The 19271-nt window shown below is 41.2% G+C and overlaps 1 protein-coding gene across 1 annotated transcript in view; it reads left to right on the forward strand.

The window, feature by feature from the left end:
• Window positions 1-3749: 3749 nt before the first annotated feature.
• Window positions 3750-19271, forward strand: part of st6galnac3 (ST6 (alpha-N-acetyl-neuraminyl-2,3-beta-galactosyl-1,3)-N-acetylgalactosaminide alpha-2,6-sialyltransferase 3) — a 98753-nt gene continuing 83231 nt past the window's right edge. Inside the window, exon 1 of the mRNA XM_040015346.1 lies at window positions 3750-4019. Within this exon, the coding sequence (XP_039871280.1) occupies window positions 4002-4019 (18 nt within the window). The 5' untranslated portion in view covers window positions 3750-4001. The remainder of the gene's footprint in view (window positions 4020-19271) is intronic.

The following is a 19271-nucleotide window of genomic DNA, read 5'->3' on the forward strand; positions in this document are numbered from 1 at the left end:
AAAAATCCAGAAGAAAAATACATTACATAAAAGATATAAGTCGCTTCGCATGTCATTGAGTGAAATAACTCAACCGGAATTCCCAGATTGGCTGTGTGTCATACAGTTAGTCAATTACAGATACTCTTACTGATTGCAGCTTATTTTGTGTATAAAGCACACATGTCCTCACAATGATTTTTTTCCCCCCTCCACCATCATGGGAAAGACCAAAGAGCTGTCAAAGGACATCAAGAAGCAGACCGTTGACCTGCACAAGGATGGAATGGACTACAAGACCACCAGCAAGAAGCTTGGTGAGAAAATGACAAATATTGGTGTGATTATTTGGAAATGAAACAAATAAAAATGACCACCAATTGCCCTCAGTCTGGAGCTCCATGCAAGTTCTTGCCTCATGGGGTTAGAATGATCATGAGAAAGGTGGCGGATCAGCCCCAAACTGGGAGGTAACACACAATGCAGGGTCCACAAGGTCCCTCTGCTCAAGAAGGAACATGTACAGGACGATCTTAAATTTGCCAGAGACTCAGAGAAACTGCTGTGGTCAGATGAAACCAAAATCACACCACCCCCACACTTAAGCACGGAGGAGGAAACATTATGCTTTGCAGCTGTTTTTCTATTAAGGGTTCAAAATCCTGAACAAGAGCCTCCTTCTCTCAGCCAGAACACTGAAGATGACTCACAGATGGGTCTTCAAGCATAAGAATGACCCAAAACCTAGGTAACAAAGGAGTGGCTGAAGACAAATGTACCTCACTGTGCACTGACATCCACATGCTTCTTAGACCATTGTGATAAGGAAAGCAAACCACAAGTGAATTAACACATGTGAGATCCTTAAATGATTGAAAGCATGCCCAGTTACCCATCGCTTTGGTTAACCTTCTAAGATCCACCGTTAATGAGACAAATGGACTTTAAACATCTTTCTAATACTGTAGGGTCTTTACAATATAAAGTATCTTTAGGTGGCTGTGAATGTGAATTTATATTAGTAAAACTGAACCAAAATGATATGAATGGAATTGAATTAACATTGACTTTGTCATTATTTTAGTTTAAACTGGGCCACCCTCAGCTCCAGGGCCCATCAGCTGCAGTCCAGCTGTAGGCCCTCGAGCACATTTGACCTGTATTGCCAGTTCAAAGGTAACAGCTGTGCTTTGGGTTCACAGAGCAAGCTAAATAAAAAAAGGAAAATAAATCCTCACATTAAAATCCCAGATTAGATTTTTCCAGTTCCATATTCTCTCAGCAGTGCACTGTGTTATCATTCTGCCTCTTTCTGCCTGACTTATGATTCAATTTTAACTTTGTTCGTCTCGGCACTGGTGAAATCACATGTTGATTTTTACAATTTACCAGTTTAGAACTTTTTGAATTTGAAGGACTACTGGAGTATAGTGTCTGATCAGATCAGTGTGCCTCAAAGGTAAACAACACACAGTATTGGTATCAGATAACTCTTTTGTTAAAAAATAAAGATGAAGATTGGCATCCTGTTAATAACACACAGAATATAAATAGTTGTCTATATGTATTTTACTCTGATTTTGTACAGTAATGATTACTTGTTCTCTTGGTTCCTACACCTATACTTTGACTTGTATGAATTCAGAAGAGGAAACCAGAGAAAGAGATGAGAAAAATGAAAAATCAGTGAATATGACTGACAGCACTTTTTTTCTGTAGATTAGATATAATTCAGGACCACATCATACCACCAAGTTCATGAAAGTAGTAAATGTTTCATAGAAAAGTTACTTATAAACGCTTTGCATAATGTTCCCTTTCCTTCTCATTTTGGTTAGCTTCAGTGATGTAGCTGAGGTAAAAAGCATCCCAAAACACAGATCAAACATGTGTAAAAGTGTAATTGTGCAGACAGTTCTGAACATGAGCAGAAATCTTGCTGAAAAATATCTGATCTATTAAGTCCAGCAGTAAATTTAAATAAATGGATTTTTCATTGACTGCATAGTTATATCAGGTTAAGCTTGATATTAGCCAGACATTTTAAGCTGTCACGTTTGGCTCTCAGTCTTCAAAAGAAGACTAAAAAATGCCTTTATTTGTCTTGAGGGCGATCGTGGCTCAAGAGTTGGGAGTTCGCCTTGTAATCGGAAGGTTGCCGGTTCGAGCCCCTCGGTCGTTGTGTCCTTGGGCAAGACACTTCACCTGGTGGTGGTGGTCAGAGGTGGCGCCAGTGTCTGGCCTCTGTCAGTGTGCCCCAGGGTGGCTGTGACTACAATGTAGTTTGCCATCACCAGTGTGTGAATGGGTGGATGACTGGTTGTGTAAAGCGCTTTGGGGTCCTTAGGGACGAGTAAAGCGCTATACAAATAAAGGCCATTTACCATTTGACTCTAATATGATAATAATAATCATCATCATAATAATAATAATGCCAGACTACCTGGGAGCCTCACTGCATTATGTTTCAAACAGTTAAATGAGATGTTGCAAGAAAGGGATATTAAATAAAAACAAAAACAACTCCTCTCTGGTTGGAAAAGCACTCATGTCTTAAACAGTGTACGCCATCCAGTACACTTATTTGAGCAAATTTCAGGCAACAGTAAGTGACATATAGTTAGATTCACACTTTACCTATGGCAGTAACATTGTTTAAACACAGCACTGTTTAAAAGTCTTGAGTTTTCTGGGCTTCTTGAAGGACATTCAAAGCTCTTCTTTGGATGCTGGCTACTTTTTGTTATGTTCTCCATCAAAATGATCTCACACTGCTTCAATAATTTTGAGATCTGGGCTCCTAGGAAGCCAATCCATGACTAATGAAGTTTCATTTAGTGTTTTTCTATCCAGCTTTACTTTTATTGCCAGTGTGTCTCGGTGTTTCATTGTCATGTTGAAAAACCAAAACATTGTCAATCAGAAGACTTTCAGATTGGATGAAAATCTAACGATGCTCTTCTACTTTCAGAACTCCATCAATTTTGACAAGATCTCCAAAACTATTGACTGAAACGCAGCCACACCCATGACAGAGCCTTCCCTTTGTTTTACAAATGGCTGTATACACTGATGAACCTCCTGACATCCTCTGTGTACTTTAACAATAATGTGAACTAAAAACTCCATGAGACCCGATGCCACTGCCACTCTCCCACTGAGACCATTTCTGATGAGGCTCCAATGGACACTATATGTCAACAGGAGGGCCAGATACATTTCTCTGGTCCTGTGTCAGGTCTTTACCTTTTCTCCTCAAGGACATGACAATCAAATATTGTTTATCTGCAGTAGATAATTTTTAAAGCCTGTCACTTCTTCTTTTATCTCCCACGTGTACACACTGTACACCATACTGAGGTAGAAATGCAATTTGAAATTGATTCTTTCACTAAGCGGTTTAATTAAAAAACAAAAACCGCAAAAAAAAACAAGAAACATTCCTCTGAAAACGATCAGATGGACTGGACTAAAAATGAGTGAAAAAACAGCCCATGTTCCAAAAAAAAAAAAGGAAAAAAAAACTTTGGAAGACCATCGGAATGTCTGGAAAAATCCAAGACCACTTTGAAAAACGAGTCTGGCTCTTTGGAAGCAAATTATGAAGAAATGAGGGGCGGTACTGCATAACCTTAAAGTCCGTCTTTGCCTACACTCAACACACAGCACCCTCTGTTATTATTGTTTCCCTCGTCCTCATGTTCCTGATGTTGTAAAACGCCAGGGCGTCAGCGGCGGTCACGTGCCGCACACGGGGCGGGGCTACGCGTCTCAGCCGGCCAGTAGCAACGCAGCGTCGTTGCAGGTCCCAGCAGCTCCATGGGAGGAAAAAAAAAACAGAGAGGAGACGAATAACGGTACACTCCAACATTTATGGAGCCGATCCCCGCATACCACCGCACTGCACCCGCATCTGCTCCTGTGATGAGCACGTGAGGAAACGTGCTTGCAGACGGAGGTGCTGAGCGCGTTTAGGGGCTGAAGAAAACAGGCGGTCCACCATTGTCTGCGTGGAAATAAGAATGGCCTGGATGTGGAAGGTAAGAGGGGGTTTCTCTTACTCATATGCTGCTGTCATTAAAGGAAGAAACGCACATCAGGAGGCTGAGACGTGGCCGGCTTTCCGCCAGTGTGCATTTTAGCAGATGTGCGCTGAAACGTGATCCGGGCAGCTTCATGTGGCAGTGGTGATGCTCGGCGGAGGTAATTAACCCTCCTCTGGTTCCTGTCTGCTGGGCTTTTTTGTGTGTGTTTTGGGGGGGCCTTGTGCAAATATGATGGAAGCAGATTCCTGTGTTTGAGTTTTGTTTTCAACCCATGTTTGTGTTTATTTAACAAACAAGCAAATAAATAAATAAATGGCAGCATCAGCAGGCCAGCCAGCTGTGCACACAACATCCTTCCTGACATGTCCAGGTGTTCACATCACGTGAGCTGAGGGAAAGTTAACAAATCTCTGACGTCCTTCACAGGAACCAGATTTCACTTAGTTTGAAACTTCTTTAATGGGAGTACACACTGATCTCTCTTAATAAAGGATGACAGTAGCAGGTATTGTCTTTATGATTTAAATAACTTCTTCGTGAAATGTAGGAATATCATGAAAAATATCGACCACCGCTTTCCAGAGTTCTACACATAGTCTAGTGGTTCAAACTGCAGGGCATGGACAGTCTGCTGAAAATATACAGTGAAATTAAGATAAATGATTAATGATGTAAAAGAATTAGTAAAAAACTGTAAGGTGTGGAGAAATAACATTTTTTCAACTTCTGAAGTGGTGTATACCTGAGAAAGTTTGGGAACCACAACATAGTGTCTGAAATCTAAAAATATTTAGTTAAAATGGTTATTGCTGAGCTCTTAAAGATATTTTCAAAGTATCTGGTTTGTCAGTTAAGCTTTTTTGGTCTATAGATTGTCAGAAGAAAGTGGACATTTTTAATCACAGATGGAGAGCTCAGTGTTGTCTGTCTATCATTCATTTTCTTGTCCGATTCAGGGCCGTGAGGATGGTCGACCTTTTGCCCCATGACAGCCGAACAGGTCTCTGGACCACTGTTGGGCTTAATTTAGACCTCTGTTGATTCCATGTAGAGCTTATGATGTAGCCTTTGCAAATGGCCAATGCCGCTCCCAGCCATAATAACTGCATGGACGTCATCAAAGCGATGTGTAGTTAAATCTTTAGTGAAGTTTGTGTCATGTTACGGTGTAGGATTTAAAAAAGCTTTGTGGTTATGACATACCTACACTGTTGATTCAACTAGGGATTTATAGCTATGCGTCATAATAGATTTCGTGTAACCACAGACCCTTCTGAAACCGACATGGTAACCCACGGTGTAACCTGAACTGTAGCCACGTCATGGTGATACAAGGACACTGACTGGCTTGGTTGGTACTATCTGTATCCTGCTACTTTGACGGATTCATTTAAATCGATCAGAAGATAATGGACTGCTCAAGGAAAGAAGTCTGAAAGTCCATCCATCCATCCATCCACCCAACCATCCATCTATCCATCCATCCATCCATCCATCCATCCGCCCAACCATCCATCCATCCGCCCAACCATCCATCTATCCATCCATCCATCCATCCATCCGCCCAACCATCCATCCATCCATCCATCCATCCATTATATCACTTAAGACCAAGAAAAAAGCAAAAATCTTTAAAACTGTGAAGCAAGAATGAGTGTGTTTGTCAGGACTGAACTAATTGAAGTTGATTTTGACGTTACATATTCACTGGCCACTTTATTAGGTGCACCTTGCTAGTACTGGGTTGGACCCCTTTAATCTTCATAATTGCCTTATTTCTTTGTGGCACAGATTTAACAAGGGGCTTGTAACATTCCTCTGAGATTTTGTTCCATATTTGATGTGTTAGCATCACACATCTATGATGCAAATTTCCCATTTCACCGCATCTCAAAGGTGCTGGATTGAGCTCTAACTGAGACCAAGAAGGCCATTTGAGTGCAGTGAACTAATTTTAATGTTCAAGAAACCAGTTTGGAGGATGATGGTACAGTGTGATCATAAATTAATGGACATGGTGAAAAACAATATTCAGGTATTTTGTCAGACTTTAAAAAATGCTCAGTTGGTAATAAAGGGCCCAAAGTGTACCAAGAACATATCCCCTCCAACATTACAACAGCATAGACCTGAGCTGTTGATTCAAGGCAGGGTGGATCCACTCTTTGCTGATGTTTACACTAAATTCTGACCCAGTCAACCTAATATTGCAAAAGAAATTGACGCTTATCAGACCAGGGAACATTTTTAAAGTCTTGTTTTTTCTTAGCCAATGTGAATTGTACTCTTAGTTTTCTGTTCTTAGCTGATAGTAGTGGAATGTGGTGTGGTGTTCTGCTGCTGTAGCCCATCTCCTTTAAGGTTTGAGATGCTCATCTGCATAACTTAGTTGCAATGAGTGGTTATTTGAGTAGCTAGTGGTGTCCTATCAGCTCAAAGTGTTTGGCCATACTCCTCTGACTCTGACATCAAACAGGCATTTTGATCAGTCACTCAATGGATATTTTTAATTTTTTTTCCAGACCATTCTCTGTAAACTCATGATTGTGTGGTAAAATCCCAGCAGATCAACAGTTGATTAAATACTCAGCAGCCTGTTAAGCACCAACACCCAACCCATCACTTAAATGATCTGTCTTCCACATTTTGATACTGGTTTGAACTTCAGCAGGAAATCTTACCTGAATGGATTGAGTTGCGATCATGTGATTGGCTGGTTAGACATTTGTGTTATTGAGCAGTTGAATGGGGTACCCAACAATAGGCGTGAATGAGTTTTGTGTTGTAACTTGTGTGCTTAAAGCTTAATACGGTAACTTCTTAGTCTGTTGTGCTCGATCGTGAGGTTTTTGATGCTGTAAGAGTAGTTGAAGATATTGCGTTGTGCCTTCTAAGAGGATTTTACATGTTCATTTCCCTTTCTCTTAAAAAAAGCATACACAAAATCAGTTCATCACCATTAACATAATGTGTTTTTGCCACATTTAATATATTATCCTTTTTTTTATTTTTTTGCTATAGTTGAAAGATGACTGACAGTATCCAAACACCCACGACCTCCTCTTCAGCTTGATCAAGAAACAATATGTCACTTCAAAAACTTTACTGTCACACCCGCATCTGCTCTGTTAGGCTGTTTTTGTTATGGGAGACAGCAGTTAATTTCACACTAGATTTGACACTGTAATATCAAAAACGGGGAAAAAAGAAAATATAATTACACGGTACAAGTTTCAGAGTGACTGAACGAAATGTAAACGAGAAGTGGACGCAAGTAAATGAGCTGTAACTTTAAATTAAATGATACCAGTGTCCTTGTTTCTTATTAGCTCCGTATTATTCTGATGTAGATAGTGGCTATGAGGTACATAAATCCAAACCCACCTAATACAAATGTTTGTGTCTTTAATACTTCAATCATATAATAAATTTTCTTTTTTTCTAATATACATACGCTGCTATAGTGATCATACCAAACATGGCAAGTTTAAATAGTGAGATTAGTCTGTCTACAAGTACTAAGTATATGCACTTGTAAGTACTAAGTAAATAATGTATCTACACAATAGTAAATGTCCTTAACATTATCAAATGAGACGCATACTCTGGCTGTGAGTGCAGAAACGTTCTGATTGTGAATCGATCCAATCAGAATGAAGTTAGCGTAAATATAGAGAAGGTAAAAGTTTGCTTGAGGCAGGATGCACTAAGTGTGTAGACCAAGGCTCAGTATGGCATGCTAAGGTAAGTAAAGGGGAAACTGTCAAACATGCAGAACTATTCTAGCAGAATCCAAGAATAAATATAGAGCTGGGAATAAACAGAAACGATTCCCCTTAAAGGAGCTATTAGCTGAGGACCTCCAGCATCACATTGACTTTATCATATCATTTATATACTCTCTGCACGAGTTTTAAGGTAAATGTCAACAATTTACTGTCATATGTTCTTGTAATATGTTTAAATGTTGATTTGTCCAGTAGCTGTATATCGTTTTCATGGATTTCTTGGATGTCTGTGCATATTGTTTTCTTTTTACATTCTTAAATAGGCAATAAAGGATGGATAGATGATGTAATTTAAGTGCTGCAAAAATGAAACTGCAAAATGAGGAAAAAAAACACCCCAAAACAAACAAAATATGCAAATGATTGTGTTCCATTTCTGCTGAATATGTATAGATAATAGCAGTCTTTAGAAAATAACTTTCCGTTGATTCAGTGCAATTAGAAGAGCACCAATAAAACCACAGAGTGATGAAAGTCACGGTGACGTTTGTGTTTTTGTTATTGAGGAATAATGCCTGACATTTTAATCTTTCTGGCAGTTTTCTCTTAAGTGGAAACCTGGGGGGATGTTGAAGTTACATATTTCAGGAATATTATGATTTTTTTTCTCCATACACCAGTTTTTCCATCATCTCTTTATTATTTATTATTTTATTTTCAAGGTTTACTGCCAACTAAAATTTTAACCACTAACTAATATTAGGTAAACAAATGACTCCATGAATTAAAGGCAGATGTGGAGGTCTGACATGTTAGCAGATATCAGGTTATTGCAGCATCATGTATGCTGCTGAATTTTAAAAGGAAGCTGTTAAGGTTATTTTCGTGGCCCAGGGAAACACTGACAAGATTGTTTTTCATTTGTGAAGTGCTTTTATCAGAGTGTACATTATCTTGGTCACCATTTGTAAACTTATAGGGTAATTCTGGTTTATTGCATCCTAGAGGATTTTCCATTATTGTGACTATTGTGGGTCTCTGGGTCATACTAGCTCAGCACTCTCAACCCCTATTTTAAAGATCTGGGAAATGCAGAGTCTCATTAAACTGCATCTCAGTAAACTCAGAAATTACACGCATTGAATTGCTTTTTTTGCTAGCTGCGTTAGAAATCTCCCTCTGGGAATGCTTGTAGACTGACTGACCTAGCTGTCCAAATAGTCACTCTGTTTAGTGTGTGTTTGTGCTGGAGTAAGAGTAGCAATTATATCAGCACACAAAATGACTGTTTTCTTGTTGTGATAGGTGATTTCAGAGGAGCTGAAACACTAATTTGTTTTTACAGCTCCACACCTTGGATTGCTCTCACACATGAACGCATGAAGATTTTCCATGTCAGGAACAAACAGATCCCAGTCAGTGCAGCAAGTTTTCCTCCAAAATCAGAGATTTTCTTTCAGAGCAGTCTTGTTGTCTTTCACAATTTCTTTGCTTCAGCATCCATCCTCCTAGTCTGTTAGACTTAGCCCGCCGTCCATGGACTCATCACTTTCTTCATAATGTTCCATCAATTTTCTCCCATTTATCTGGGTCCAGGTCGAGAGAGCAACAGTCTAAACAGAGACACACATATCTTCATTTCCCCAGCAGAGATGTTATCACTCCAGCGTGTCTCAGGTCTATTCCAGGGCCTCCTTCTGGTAGAAGTGAAAAACCTAACCTAGGGGATGCCCAGAAGGCATCCTAGTCACCTCAACCACCTCAACTGGATGTGGAGGAGTAGCTGCTCTTCTCTGAACTCCTCATGAATGACTGACCTCCAGCCATTCGCCAAAGGAGAGCATTGCCACCCTTTGGAAGAAGCTCATTTGCAGTCCTTGTACCCACGATCTCATCCTTTTGGTCACAACCTAAAGCTTGTGACCATAGGTGAAGGTTATTTTATGTGTTTGGCCAATATGCTTTCAGATGTATTGGCTCAACAAGGGACAAAGACTGAAAATGACATAAACAAGAATAAATGTATTTTTAGATAGACATTTTAATGTGTTTGTCCCAGTTTTATCATAGTGATTATGTAAATATACACAAACACATTGTTTTATTCACAGTTTCCTACCAAGTAGGGTCTGAAAAAAGAAATGTGACATGCAGAGTTCCCCCTTTGTCATCTTTTGTTTTAATTGGAGTGAGCTCGTCCGTGAAGAGCTGTGCTTAAGCTGGGAAAGGCTGTCGCTGTGGTCCTCTGTGCTAACAGTTCAGAATAAGCCCTCTATCACATCACATCAAAAGACAACTATTCTGCTTTCATTGCTAACCACATATGGCAGAACAGGGCCAGAGCAGCAAATTCGCCTGACGGGGTGATGTGGGTGCACACCAACCAAAACACACAAGCCGAAATTTTAGATTAATTAATGCGTGCACACACAGACAGACCGTCATTAGTGGGTGTAGAGCGGTGCTTTTACAACTATGGGGAATGCAGCCAGTGTCCCATTTCTTAAGAGTTTCAGGGATGAATGGCACTTCTCTGAGTCCCTCTTGTCCCATGTGATTATGTTGCTATAGAAAGGGAGCTGATAAAACGTGTCCCATCACAGTTTTAGAGAAAGCACGGGGTACTGGCAGGATGTTGAATGAAGCAGATACTGTAGTTTGTATTCAAACTGTTATCAAATCCCTGCTCAGATTCCCTCTTGTACAATTCTTCCCTTTATCTGTTTTACTTCTTGAGTGTGAAGTTTACAGGAGAAGTCTCAGACTCCACTGTTTTATAGTTGCCTGGTCGCACAGGGAGACAAAAACTTTTTAGTCCTAAAGTAGAATAGATCAGTTACTTACAGTTAAATAGGTTCTTACGCATTGGAACTGTGACACGTTCTTAACTACTTCAGCAGAAGTTTAGTTGAAGTTTGCTGAATCCGAATTCGGATACACCCTGAACCCAAAACCATAACTGTTTAGTTTTTGTCTGAAAAGTAAAAATCGAGCTATCCAATTAATGGTAAATGGCCTGCATTTGTATAGCGCTTTACTCCGTCCCTAAGGACCCCAAAGCGCTTTACACTACATTCAGTCATTCACCCGTTCACACACTGGCAATGGCAAGCTACATTGTAGCCACAGCTGCCCTGGGGCGCACTGACAGAGGTGAGGCTGCCGGACACTGGTGCCACCGGGCCCTCTGACCACCACCAGTAGGCAAACATGGGGTTAGTATCTTGCCCAAGGATATCTGGCATGCAGCCTGGGATCGAACCACAGACCTTCTGATTGGTGGCTGAACTGCTCTGCCACCTGAGCTACAGCCACCCCATTTAATGCTTAAAATCAGGGAGGTTTTAGGATTTAAACTCACTGGACATTTACTTAGTTACATCTTGGATTATACAGTTGCCGCAAATTTCCCTGCTGCACATCCATCATGTTAATCTGCTGTTCCACACATCCCAAAGATGTAGTTCTATTGGATTGAGATCTGGGGACTGGGTACAGGACAATGAGTACAGTGAACTCATTGTCCTGTAAAAAACAAAACAAAACGGTTTTAGATTATTTAAGCTTTGTGATGTGGTGCATTATCCTGCTGGAAGCAGCAATGACAACACTGTGGTCAGAAAGCAATAATACTCAGGTAGATTGTAGCCAGAGGATTAGTAAGGAGGAAGTGAGGGCAGCTATCAAGATAATGAAGACTATCAGGTGGTTTGTCCAGATGGCATAGCTATAAAGGTATGATGATGTCTTGGACAGAGGGCAGTGGACATTTTTGGTGAGCCGATGCAAACTGTAACCTCAGTTTTATGTTCTTGGCCGCTGTGGTCTTCGGCTGCTGTACCCCATATGCTTCAGGATTCGAAATGTTGCACGTACCTGGGTTGTAATGAGTGGTTGAGTTACTGTTGCCTTCCTGTCAGCTCGAAGCAGTCTGGCCATTCCCCTCTGATCTCAGACATCAGGACACTGTCACTTACTGGATATTTTGTGGGAGAGTAAACTCAACCTGTGTGGCACCAGCACCAATGCTACTTGAAAAGTCACTAAAGATGACCTTTCTTCCCCATTTTAAAGCTGGTTTTGAACTTCAACATACTGACTACGTGCTGAAATGTACTGAATTACTGCAATGCGACTGATTAGATATTTGTGTTACCCAAACAAAGAGGCTTGTGAGTTTATACCTCTTTTTATGTTTTAATTTGTTTAATTTGCATTTGTGAAAAGTTTTAAAATAATAGATAGTAATAGCTAGGAGCTAGGGTTGGGTGATACCCCGCTAAAAAGTTGGACACCTTGCAGCCTCAAAATGAATGAATGAACAGGTCAGGATGCCATGCTTTTAATTGAGCATGGTACACAACCTCTAAGTTGCGGTAGTATTAGGAAAGCAACATGCAGCTACATGTGGCAAGGTTATCAAGCATGGACATGGCTGGGTTTTGGAAAGTTGTTGGGCACAGGAATTCACATAGGTCCTCTGTTTTACACTACATTAGATGGTCATGAGAATCTCCATCAGAGTAGTACATCAATATCAGATAGTTTATGTATAGGCATCCATAGGTTTATCGATGATTGGCAGGTGGTCAAACACAAGCAGCTGTAGCTGCTTCAGTTCAGCTATTGAAGTCACTAAATTGGACCTTTTTGGTGGGTTGGTGCCTTTTAAAGCATTTTCATTGAATTACTGTATACAAAATATTGCTTGCTGTGTGGGGAAGATTATCCAAGACGTTTATCTTGATGTTTTGTTGAGTGTAGTATTTTTTAGCATGCTAATTAGCACTAAATAGTGTCTGTGTGTTGCCCCCGCACAGTTCTATGTTTGCAGCGTGCTAACCAAGCTTGCTAGTGGCAGCTGATAACTTTTCTCGACATTCTCGTCTAAATATGGTCGTTTCTGGCGGTGGCTAGTACAACACTGACTCTTAAAAATCAAAAATCAAAACCAGTGGGTGAAGCTACTCTAGCTATATGTCTTTTTTACAGAGCATGCCAGTAACCTTGTTCATATTGTCACATTGTCATCATTGTTTGTTGACACAGCAGCCCTGTTAGAAATATTGATTCTAACTTATTTCAAGAGCCACTGCAAAAGGAGCAAATTCAGCCACGCATGAAGACATTTCATATTGTAACATCATTGCAGGAACGTGAAGGTTTCAGTAAAAAAATGGTGCAGCTATGTTCCATAATATTTTAGAAATAAAACGTGAGGAGAAATCAGATTTCACCCAAACTTTAGCTGAGTCCTTTTCCTGACTCAAAGACCTCAAAGAAAGTCTTTGTCTTTTGCTCTGCTGTTGCAGTCTATCCTCTGAACCCTTTTGAGCCAACAGAGTACCATTTAAGCGTGTGGCTGCTTTATTATGGTAATGTAACCTACATCTGTTGTGCACATACACACACTGCTGCAGAAGCTAGTACAAGGTTAGCTTATCCACAGTAGTAACCAAGGGCGATCACCTCCCTCCAGATCTGGCGTTAATCCACAGTGCAGCGGTCATAGTAGTGACCTCTCACTTACACAAGGGATCTTATCAGCATCTGGGAAAGACTTCTGATTTTGCCTTACTCCTTCTCATTGGTTGTGTTGTTCAGCCAGTCTCTAATCCTGTTGTGTTTAATCATGTGCTGCTCTGCCAGTTCAGGCTGCTTGAGCTCTTCCGATACGAGTTGAGCTGCCAGCACTGGCCATCCTTTTTTTTTTTTTCTCTCGTCCCTTTACTGGACTAAACACAAAGAAACGACACACAGTTTAATGAAAGAGGTGATATGGCAGCCTACAAATTAAGTCCCGCTATAATTGCAGTCACGGTCAGCAGCATAAAATTACACGTCGCTCACAAAGAACCTCTGGGCCATAACCCCTATTATTACTGTACATGCGTTCACAGTGGAGCTGTAATGTCAAGGTTGAAGTTTTAAACTTTAATTACCCCGAAACAAGGGGACAGAGTGACAATTCATGCAGAAAATATTTGAGTGCAGTTATTAATCTGCCATTGTTTTTCTTTAATCATTACAGTCGACCGCACTCTTATAGCTGTATTTTCATCTGAAAAGTTTAGGTCCTAACTTTCAGAAACACCGGAGTTATTCTCAGGGGTTTGGCTTAAATCTCAATAAAAAAAAAAAACCCAAACGTCCATATGGTCCCTTGATTTGGGGAAAATACATAAAAACTGTTGGTACCAAACTTGGCAATGTTTTTCTTCAGTAATCAAGTGCTTCTGTTTTTAAAGTTATTGCTCCAGTCATTTACCATTGCACACATTTAAGAGTCAGCAGAAGCAGTTGTAGCGGGGAAATGTGAGGCAGCTGGCTGCATCTGGATTTAGCACCTCCTCCTCTGTTTTTCTTTGAATGCATATCAAATTAGCTGTGTGGCAAGCATTTTACCAGTGTGTCACATAGCTACATAGATAAGTAACAGCACATGCTGAACACAAACACGTTCAGGACCTCTCGGACAGCAGGTCTGTGGGGCTTAAAGGGTCACACGCCACTTCAGGATTAAGACTGGCATCTCAACAATTCACTGTCCACTGGGATTTTAACTTCCACTTGTAGATAACACTGAGTCAGTGAGTCAGAGACAAACCTGCCAAAGTGGCAGATCCTTGGTGGTCAGATGGCAGCATCCGGCCCTGATGGTTCCCTGGACCAGCTTTGGACTTTTGGGTTAGAGAATCATCCAGGCGGCCACCAGCCAACCTAACAGCAGCGTGGGAATGGCATATACCGGATGGACATTCTGTGTATGTATGATGGCAGATTTGTCTCTGAGCTGTGAACGCCTGCTGAGAGAGGCCCTGTCTGTGATTTGGTGAATATTCAGGTAGAGTACAGAGCAGAAATTAAAAGTGCTAGGGAAGTGAATCAGCAAGCCAGGTTTTAAAAAACATTATTATTTTCACTGTGATTTCTGATTAATTAAAAATGTGAATGCTCATTGTCATTCTCCACAAACGTAATCTTTCTAGCATGTATTATTTTGTCTGACCAACCCTCTAAAGTAAAAAAAAATGAGAAAAGAAGGGAGGATGAAAAGAACATAATAATGGATTGGATTTATACAGCGCTTTTCAAGGCACCCAAAGCGCTTTACAATGCCACTATTCATTCACTCTCGCATTCACACACTGGTGGAGGTAAGCCACGGTTGTAGTCACAGCTGCCCTGGGGCAGACTGACAGAAGCGAGGCTGCCATATCGCGCCATCGGCCCCTCTGGCCAACACCAGTAGGCGGTAGGGTAAAGTGTCTTGCCCAAGGACGCATCTGTGACCTTCCGGTTACAGATGCGCTTCCCAAACCCCTGAGCCACGGTCGCCCCAATATGAACATTACCCTGTCATATGTTATAGTCAGCAAATGTTTGGTAAAGTGCTTCTACTTTAAAATTACTTTTACGGTTAATCATCACATCACATGAATTCTTAATTTGAAATGAACTCCAGCGTAGCTCATTTTTAGACCTGCTGTAGGTTCTGGTTACAGTTGCACTGAATTGTCACAGCAGAATAACCACTGGAAACTCCTGTTCAAGATGTTTGAGTTCAGGTAAATGGTAAATGGCCTGTATTCGTATAGCGCTCTACTAGTCCCTAAGGACCCCAAAGCGCTTTACACATCCAGTCATCCACCCATTCACACACACATTCACACACTGGTGTTTATAAGGTGCTAATAAGCTTAAATCAAGGTGAAACATTAAGTGAAACACTGGATTTTACAGCAAAACGAAAGTTTTTTGTAATTATCGTTTTTCAAGGAACTAATGTTTAAACTTTAGTGTTACGGTTTTCGAAAATGTGAAAACGTGTGCTCTGTCTTGTCTTCCATTATGTGATCTGAACCTTTTTTTGTGTTTTGGACTGTTGGTCAGACAACAAAAAGGAGTGTAATTTGAGTAATTAGATTATACTCTGAAGCAATATGGCAGAACGGTGTCCTACACCTAGGTGGTAAATAGGACAGAACCCCAGAGTCACAGATGATGGTGGCAAGGGAACAGAGTTAGCAGATGGTTGATGGAGACTTCAGATGAGTCTCTCTGAACATCCAGGATGAGGTGAAGTGTTGCAGGAAGGACGTTCGGAAAGGCAGGATGACAGATAAGCAATGAGGCAAGAAGATCAGTGGATCAAAGTAATGATGATGAAAATGACAATGAGTGTTAGAGAGAGTTTGAGACCAGAATTGACAAAAAGGAGGAGAGCAGCATGAATCGATCAGACACCCAGGAATGCAGACAGCTATTGGAAACCACACTTTCTAGATTTAAACAGTTTAGTTTTCTGCTACCCTTTTCTTCCCTTGGACGCTTTCCAGCACTCTTAACCACAAATTTCTGCACAATTATCAGCTTTTAGGAGCATTTATTCCTTCAGTTTCAGTTGATTTCCAAGCATAAAGTGACAGAGTTACAGAGAGTTACAACCTACAGCCAGTTGGATTCATTTGAGCGTGTTGCACTATTGCTGGATTACATTTGGCAAGTCCCCGTCCGCACATTGTACGCTTGGCAAGGTCTAAGAGCTTGTTGTACTCTTGGCAAGGCCTTACTGCCTGTTGGCACAGCGGCGATCCAAAGCCCCAGAAGAGACAGATCAGCAGAGGCCATGTTTGGTAAGGAGTTATGCTCTCCATAGACTTGGATGCGGCTTAGAAACACTGCCCAAATTATAAAAAAAGACTCAAAGGGATAGTTTGAGGTGTCAGACTGAGTAGGAAGGTTGCAGGAATGAAGGAATGGTTCAAGTGTTGTTTTGCTGAAATATACAAAATACTGAAACTTTGTATTTTAGTATCAGTGGCTTGTTTGTACCTGACCCTGACCATACAGCTAGTGGGAGCAAAGGGGCAAGCAAAGTCCTTCTTCAGGGTATCAATTTAGTGGGGTAATTTTCTAAAATCCTGTTGTAGGTCACAGCTCGCATCCTTGTGGCTGTTCAAAAAATGATTTTGTTTTCATAACCTTCAATAACCCAAACCAGCAAAGCTGAGTTTGGCACAGGTTAGGCTCATCAGACGTGCAGAATACCCTGGATCTCATAACCATACTGCTGTAATCCTATATGCATTTTCTCAACGGCTCTTCCACAGAGTGAGGTGGCAAGATCAGGCTTGGCTGCTACCCTGAGAAACGCCTGATTGTGTGCAGCTCGCCTTCAGCTCTCTGCGCTCCGCCCTTGAGCCGAGCCTCTGAGCAAGCAGAAAATCCCTGTAATTGCATTAGTGTTGTCTAACTGTGAGCTGTGTGCCACGCCTGCTCCCGGCAGACCAGCTTTTTAGCTTAATTTATTGCCCTGACATGTTAGGATTTATTTCCATCCCGCTGCTGAATTGTGGATGACATACACAGCATCAGATATCCTTGACGAATATCCTGGCTTTGATTCAGTTTCCCCTCTCATTGAAGTGTCAGGTAGAGCTATAAACTCAGTGATGTGCTCAGTGGGAAACATGTCTGGTCATAGTATAGGCTCTTTCCTGAGGGCTGTTGACCAGGCTAATAAAAGGTTGCAGCGCCTCTGTTATTATCCCCACTGGAAGTCCGGCAGTGCTCTGGACACCAGCGCTGGGAAGCTGATTGCCGGCGTAAACCGAAGAGGTACACAGACACAAATAAAGCCTGGCGGTTAAGTGAGGGCATTAAATAAAGGCCAGTCTTTTTTTTGTCCCCCATGAAATAAAAACCGCCGGGTACTTTTATGTTCGCTTGTGCCTCCAAACTTTTGTTGTGGTCAGTGTGGAAAAAGGGAGTGGGCAGCATTTCAAAATGCCACTGTGCACTCTGGGTGATATTGCATCTGCTCAGCGAGGCTCACTGCTCTCGTTCCATGTCGTGTTTGAGGTTCAGCGGCCGTTCTGTGATTGCTTTCTGTGTCCAGATTTGTATTTTGGCTTATTATTGATCTCCCTCACAACTGCAGCGTCGGGTGCTGTTTTGTTGTTGTTGACTGTGACACCTCTACCACCTCCTCCCAAACCTTCTCCCACACACTCACACACATTGAATGCCACCATTCTCCTAACACAGGGTGGCAGCTATCCACAGAGGCTTTGACAGACTTGGCAAACTTTATTGTTATTTTGCAGAGTGAACACCTGCGTGTGTCGCATAGCAGGCTCGTTTGGTGGCCTTCGATTCACCTGGCTGGGTTGTTTATTGTGTGCAACAGCTGCTCCACTTTAAGTTTCATAATGCCGTCAGTGAAGCTCTTAAAGCACCTTCACAATCTAAGAGGATTAATGAAAAACAAAGAGGTGTGCTTGCAAATCATTTGAGTGCATTCGCTGTTAGAAAGCTCACAGAAATTTCTACCGCTGTAAACAAAGAGGGTGCAGCTGACTCAGATTTTCTCCTCCACAATAAAAGCTATACATGCTCAGGGTGAGACATGACTTAAAAATATAAAAATATGTCCTAAATGCAACACATGCGCTGTCTAATCCAACATATCCTATTTGTTCCACTGCTCAGGAAGATATTCCTCCACATCCGTCTTTTTTTATGCTCATTAACTTGTAGCTTCATCTTGACAGACGTGTGGAAAATGTTTCTGGCTAATGTACTGGGAATCTGCATTAATCGTTAGCGAAATGCAAGGATGCTGAGCAACACTAAGGGTGTTCATTATGAGTATCTAGTGTATCAGCTGAGCTTTCTGTGCACTTTCTTTATTTTTATATATATATTCTAAATATATATTTCTATATGTTGCATGTTTATATATTTTGGAGCATTTTAGACCTTTCTTACACAGCACAGTGTAGAGTAGATACGAATGTGGAGAGAGAAAGAGGGTGAGTGACATGCAGGAAATTGTCTGGGGAAGACTCAAGCCAGGCCACTGCATTAAGGACTATAGCCGTTGGTATATGGGATTCCTGCTCAATAAACTGATCTACAGGGGCACCCCCAACTGTGCAGTTATTGTAGTAAAAGGATCTCTCAAAGTCAAAGGCAAAACAAATCACTTTGCCTCTTACAACAATGCATTTGTCACCTCTATGTATTGTAGTCGTCATCCCTCTGAAGGCTGAACTTCAAACAGGACAAATTCCCTTTTGATGCTGAACCACTTTAGAACTCTACATACATTCCTGCTTCCCCGTCTCCAGCATCCTCGAGGAGACATTTTCTTGTCAAATGCATTTCTTTAACAAATAACACCTTTTTAAAAAATCTCTGCAGAGGCCGAACTTCTGTTTAGTCAAGTGTTGAAAGAAACTGTCAGCGCTGTTTGCTCCTGCGTCCTGCAAATGATGCATTGCATCTGTCTTTCTAATCTTTCCACATTCTCAAATGTCTCTGTGTTTGCACTTTTGATAAATACATATACTCAGATTTCTGTGTGTGAGCAGTCATGCTGTGCATAATCACTTGCAATGAGATGAGGCTTTATTATGAAGTTATGGAGGGATCCTATTGAGTTTCAGGGGAAATATCAGTTGCTAAATGTCAGTAATCCTGCTCTGGCATTTGGCAAATTAAAATGGATTTT

This window comes from Simochromis diagramma, unplaced genomic scaffold (genome assembly GCF_900408965.1).
Source record: "Simochromis diagramma unplaced genomic scaffold, fSimDia1.1 OVJJ01000205.1, whole genome shotgun sequence".
NCBI lineage: Eukaryota > Metazoa > Chordata > Actinopteri > Cichliformes > Cichlidae > Simochromis > Simochromis diagramma.